At 36.8% G+C, this 6,828-nt stretch overlaps 1 protein-coding gene across 1 annotated transcript; it reads right to left on the bottom strand.

Annotated features, from left to right (window-relative positions):
* Window positions 1-919: 919 nt before the first annotated feature.
* LOC132601342 (putative F-box protein At5g62660) lies at window positions 920-3,306 on the bottom strand. The gene is made up of 2 exons (XM_060314439.1): window positions 2,975-3,306; window positions 920-1,426 (listed from the first exon to the last, which is right to left on the bottom strand). Exons 1-2 carry the CDS (start codon window positions 3,242-3,244, stop codon window positions 920-922), a joined length of 777 nt encoding a protein of 258 aa, XP_060170422.1. The 5' UTR covers window positions 3,245-3,306.
* Window positions 3,307-6,828: the final 3,522 nt, after the last annotated feature.

Below are 6,828 nucleotides of genomic sequence, written 5' to 3'. Positions count from 1 at the left end.
CTGTGACGGAGGCCACAAAGGAAATGATGTGGCTACAATCTTTTCTGCGGGAATTGGATCAGGACCACGAGGGAAGTGTGCTATATTGTGATAGCCAAAGTGCCATTCATTTGGCAAAGAACCCGGTCTACCATGCTCGAACGAAGCACATACAACTCCGGTACCATTTCATTAGATCAGCTTTGGAAGATGGAGCGCTAGTGCTTGAGAAGATCGCAGGGAGTCAGAATCCAGCAGACATGCTGACAAAGGCAGTGACGATAGACAAACTGAAGCTATGCTCAGCTTCAGTTGGCCTGCACGAAGTATGAAACTAGGAAAGAGCTGCTGCATCGATCAAAGTGTGAAGACAAATTAAAATTAGTCTTCAAGTGGGAGATTTGTTGGGTGTGGAATTGGTCAAACAAGTCAATTCTTTTGTTCACATAGTCGTGATGTAAGCGCTTACCTCATGATAGTCGTGATGTAAGCGCTTACCTCATCATAGGAAATTCATTCCTATAAATAGGTAGCTTATGGTTCATTTGTAAAACACACCAAATTGAAGAAGACAACACATCCCAAAGAGAGAGAAAAATCTAAGAGAAATACTCTTAGTGAAAGGCCTAAGTAAGAGAAGGTCTTTGAGAGAATTTTCTGTGGTAAAATTCTTGAGTGTAATTGGGATTGGGGTTGTGAGGTTGAGTGTTGTAAACACTTGTAATATTTCTTCTTTAATAAGATCTGCAGCAGCAACGTGGACGTAGCTCTCACATTGAGGGTGAACCACTATAAATCTGTGTGTGTGCTATTTATTCTTCGCTTACATCACGGCGTAAGTAGGTTCTGTCTAAGGAGGTTGGTATTTAAGTGGTCCAGCTGTGACCCTCCAATCTTTCCTGGGAACCTGCTTACAAAGGTCGGATTTGGGATTCAAATCCTAACATGGTGGAGGTTCAATAATGTTGATTTTTTCCTGGTGGACATCAAATGAAATAATACGGCCATTAAACTTCCAAAATATTATCCCGTTTACAAAGTAACTCTGACCACTGACATTAGAAAATTCGCAATAATATGCCTTATCAATGTCCTCCCTCCATTTCCCTTCCGATATTGAACTTGTATCCAAAGTTAGGACCTCGTAGACTAGGTCATATTTATTGCCACGATCATCTTCGTAGTAATTGGTTCTCTGATCAGGTTTAGGAATGGCACAAACTTTAAACAGTTTGTACACATTGTCGATAGGATCAAAACCAAGTGCATACCAAATTTTACTAGATTCAGGATGTAAACTTGACGAGGGAAGGTTCATAATCTCACAAGTAAACATGTTAAAAAGTGAAACTTGATGGCCCGTGTAAAGACAAGCAAGTCCGTTTACAACTGGAGTAATGTTTTCATAACACAAATAGGGCAAACTTAATTGTTGAACAAACGTTTCCTGTAAAACAATCCAAAAGAGAAAATGTTAGTTTTGGATAACTTTTTTTTTTTTTAACCCCTCCCCCAGGAGCTCCCTCCTTGCTCCCATGGTGACTCGAACTCGCAACCTTCGGGTTAATTCAGTCATTTTCAAAAAGATGCTTATCTCAAAGTTACTGTACTAACACGATCTATCTTAGTTTTCATGACCATAGTCTTTATTTATAAATATAGGCTTTATTCTTTTAAGAGTCCGGAGCTAAAATGACATATTTTTGCAGCCATTAGCCCAAAATAGGCTGCCTTTTTTTTATACCACAATGGGTATTTCGTTGGTACCCACACAGCACTGTTCCGGTGCGGAACTTATCAGTTGCATTTCGTGAATATTAGAACGAAATAGGTTTTTTTTTTTTATATTTGGTGAATTTGAACGAAACTGATTTATTTATTTTGTATTTCGTGAATTAATTCACAAAATATAACTGATTTTTTTATTTATTTTTTTGTATTTCGTGAATTAATTCACCAAATATAACTATTTTTTTTTTTGCATTTCGTGAATAAAAAAACGAAATATGGAAAATATAATTTTTTTTATTTCATCTAAAAACGAAATTGGAAAATATATATGAATTTTTTTTTATTTCGTTCATATATATTTTCCATATTTCGTTTTTTTATTCACGAAATACAAAAAAAAAAACCTACTTCGTTCATTAATTCGCGAAATGCAAAAAAGAAAATCAGTTAATTCACGAAATACAAAAAAAAAACAAAATAAATCAGTTTCGTTCAAATTCACGAAATATATATAAAAAAAAAAAACCTATTTCGTTCTAATATTCACGAAATGCAAAAAAAAAAAAAAATTGTTGTGTGGGTATTTCGTTCAACGAAATACCCATTGTGGTATAAAAAAAAAAAGCAGCCTATTTGGGCTAATGGCTGCAAAAATATGTCATTTTGGCTCCGGACTCTTCTTTTAACCCATGTAAAGTCAAAGTAAAATTAGATAATGAACAAAAAAATACAAAACGTCAAAAAGGAAGATATTAGAGTATAGGTGAAACATCGAAAAAAAAAAAAAAAAAAAACTTATGGCATGACATGTGTTTGTCGATATATGTATTGTAACGATTTTACAAATAGCTAGGTATTTATATCGGATACAATTAGACAAAACATCTAGGAGTATCAAGCGACCTATCTTGCCATGTCTGTGTCTTTAATTTGTTACACCAAATTATAGTTTAGTTCCCCGCCCGTTAAATTCAAATATACATCTAATAAAGTAGAATTTATACATTAGATATGTACAAACAGAACATCTGAGAGTCTCAAGCGACTATCTTGTCCCGTCTAAGTGTCTTTAATTTGTTACATAAAATTAAAATTTAGACCCCTGCCCGTTAAATTCATATACCCTAACAAAGTAGAATTCTTACATTAGATATGTACAAACAAACCCTCGAAGAGTCTCAAGCGACTATCTTGTCATGTCTAAGTATCTTTATTTGTTACATAAGATTATAATTTAACAAAAACTAGAATTCAATGCACTCACCACGTTTAAATCCTGAATCTGCTCTCTGGAAGAGGCGGGGGCACGGATGGGCCCACAAAAGAGACCGGCTTTCATGGAACCCGATCGAGGGGCGCAACGAGTGTTATCCAACGTGACATTTACGACTATGTGGTCGTAAGGCCTATGTTGAAAAATCATGGAAGACCAAGATGTTGATACACACTTAAATCTGTTCAAAGATTTAACTGGTAGCCAACCTAAAATTTGGAACGCAATTTCTGATGGGATTTCTTTAACTTTCTTCTCCATTATAATTCAATGTATCGATTTTTTGTTGCAACTTCTCTTGAAATAGAGAGGACAACATAAGATGTTTATTTATAGGTGACTCATGACTGGGATTTTAAGAGGCGGCTAATGGTAAACCTAGTATTTTTTTTTTTTTTCACTCGGTTTTAATTAAGGAAAAGAAAAAGAAGGGTAAGTTTTAAAAAGGATGTGTTATATTTAAGAAACTTTAAGAAGAAAAAAATAGCCTATTCTTTCGCCATTTCGTTTGGCTGGATATATGGCTGATTTATTTTTTCCCTAAAACTCAGCACTTAGCCCCATTTATTTTTCTTAGAGAACAAGTTTATACTCCCTTAGCTCTTATCTTTTTCTCTCTTTTTTTCTCCCTTAATTATTCGGAAAAAACATGTCACAAATTATGGTTATTAGACTATACCTGAATTACGAAAATGAAAGAGTTAATGGGTAAGTACTTACAATTTAAAGGTGCGGTTTTTGTAATTTTTGCTATTATTTGTTTATTTCTAGTGTTTGTTACGGTTTTTTTGGTGTTGTAGCTTCTCAAATTTGAGGAGACTTTATTTCTTGTTGTTTCTATCTAATTTTTTTTTTAATTAAATCTAATATCCGGAGTTTTGTTAAATATTTTACGAAAACCAAAAAGGAAAAATTTCATAAATATACAATTTGCTCATTCACATTGCAAAAAAATAGCTCAAAAATTACATGGGGCAATTGGCCAAAAGGCCATTCTGAAAACGTATTTTGCCCAAAGGCCATAAGTCTAAAAAAATTGGTGGAATAGCCAACATTTATGATGTCGGCATGTTAGACGTCTTTTATGTCAAATCCCAGCCCCAAAGTTTTGAAAACTACACTTTGGTCCCCATAGCCCCAACAATTTTAATTATCAAAAATAGAAATAAAAAAAAATCCCTCCAAAAGCTTCTAATTTCTGCAATTTTTTTTGGTTCTGTATCTGGTACAGTTCGTCAGCTAGTCATAGACCACAGTCATCAAAAAGTCATCGACCAACCATAGATCAAAGTCATAGTCTGTTATAGATTTATTATGGCGTTGATTGCAGAATATATTATAATAGGTAGTGATTACATGGGTGAATGGGATGAGACACCAAAATGTTGGAATTGGAATTATGTGAGCAAGGTGACAGTGCCGATTGTCGTGCGTCGCAATGGTACGTATAATGACTTGGTTACGAGTGTAATGAAAAGCGGGGAGTTAAATTGTGAGCCTAGCGACTTGTGCTTTAGTTATATGATTAATGTTTTGCCACTAAGGGAAAACCCATCCTTCTTTCATAACGAATGATAGGCAAGTGGGATTGTACATACTTGATATTGCTACTAATGGTTCTAGTCCAGTTTTAAGAATAAATTTTGTTGAGAGGTCTCAAGTTGGTTCTACATTAGCAGCACCACCCCCACCCACAGACCCACCACTGCCACAGCCGCCAACCGATGACGCTTCACTAAAACATGAGGGCATGGGTGATCATTTTATGGATATGGATGATCTTCATAGTGATGACCAAGAGTGTGATGGAGATGATGGGGGTGATGGGCAGGCACCAAGTGGTTCGCAAAGCAACCACTACTTTAATGATAGAACCGGTTTTTACTATGGGCAAACATTTGAGAACTAAGAGTATTTAAAGATTTTATTGAAGAAAGCTACAATAAAGACTCTGTTTGTTTTAAACCAACCAAGAGTAATAACAAATATTATAAGGTGGAATGCACCTCTCCTAATTATGGTTGGATATTGCGAGCCAATAAGTAGGAGAACTCGGATAGGTTTTGTCATGACCCAACCAGAGGGCCATGACAGGTACCCAGTATTGACTACCGAGCACCCCTTATCATACAATCTATCGTTCAACCTACACTGTCACGACTCAACCCGTTAGACATTTATCATACTTGCGTTTAGCATAATAAGGGCTTTTATAGTGCAAGACAAAACGCTGTATAAACTATCACATATGATATCACACACAAGCCGGTCAGGCTATCGTAATGCAGGAAGTTGCCAAAACGTAATCCACACTGACATAACTGACGATGACCACCCATGACCCACATACATGTCTATAGGCCTCTAAGAGTAACCACAGCATCATATGGCGGGACAGGGCCCCGCCGTACCCTTAAATGGTCATATATATGTACAACAGAAGGATCTGTACCAAAAGTATGGGCTCCGGAACAAGGGAGCACTCCAAAGTAGCAGGATAGGTGTCCTAAGCTGGCGGGTCACCCACGTGAGCGTCTGTACCTGCGGGCATGAAACGCAGTCCCTGAAGAAAAAGGGGGTCAGTACGGAATATGTACTGAGCATGTAAGACATGAAATACAGTAAACAAAGCCATAATCGGAACGAGAAATACAAAAAGTAAGTACACTATCCAGAGTACCAAATGCTTACTTTTAAAACACAAATCATGCATGTCGATGGGATATGTCCTATCCGGCCCATTATGGGACTCGGTGGACAAGACATGGTCGCCACCCCGTCATTGGCGCCATAACACATCATACTCCAGAATAGGGAATAACTCCGTAACACACCATACTCCAGAACACATCATACTCCAGAACATATCATACTCCAAAACACATCATACTCCAGAGTGTATATACATATAACGTGTCCCGGCCCTCTTTTGAGGGACTCGGTGAACAATGCAGTAAAACTGCGCACGATAACATATCCTGGCCCGGGCTCAGTGAAGGACATATTGAGGCATGCACGAGCAGAGTAGTGAGAAACCATATGCATATAAAACAATTTTTAGGACTCAATAAGTAAGTGCACTAATCGACACTTGAAGGATCATAAACACGTTTCGAGTCAATCCGAGTTAGCGTAAGAAAGTTATGGACATCATTTACTACAGAACCCTCTACGAACGTTTCAAAGCAATCTGAGACCGTCTACGGAAGTTAGGGACATTAATACTTATAGAACTCTTTTAGGAACAGGAACTCTTATGCTTTATTCGGTAATTAATCATACTATAAACTCGACTATACTAAGAATGCTCATGTCAAGAAGTGAATAAGAATCGTAAACAAGCTCGGAATTAAAGAATAGAGTTACCCCAAGGTGTATGTCATACCTTACTTAGCTCTAGGACATGCCAAAAGAAAGAAAGGGTAAGCCTTACATACCTTGCCCGCTTCCTAAGCTAATCCGAACTCAAGTCTCGGCTTTCGCAAGATCTACAACAATGTTAGTAGATACCAAACATTAGCTATAGATGCTTAAGAGTCCAACCCTAAACTAACACTTCATTTACAGAAATTTCGGTAGCATTTCCCCTATAAATTCAACCAACTCCGAGAATTCAACTCGGCCAAATTATTAACAACAATACCAACAATCATATTAGCAGCATCAACAATTAATTTAAAATGGCCTAACCAAGATACATACTACCCGTAACCTCCCAACTCCATAAGAACAACAACACATTCTTTTCTTCCAAATTCATGAACTACACCAACAATCTACACATTAGCAACTTCATTCTCATAATTATAAGAAACCATATTAAAATCACATTAACTCCTACAACA

The sequence above is a fragment of the Lycium barbarum genome, chromosome 7 (genome assembly GCF_019175385.1).
Source record: "Lycium barbarum isolate Lr01 chromosome 7, ASM1917538v2, whole genome shotgun sequence".
NCBI lineage: Eukaryota > Viridiplantae > Streptophyta > Magnoliopsida > Solanales > Solanaceae > Lycium > Lycium barbarum.
Note: the sequence above shows the minus strand (reverse complement) of the source record. Positions and strands in the feature narration are given on the sequence as shown.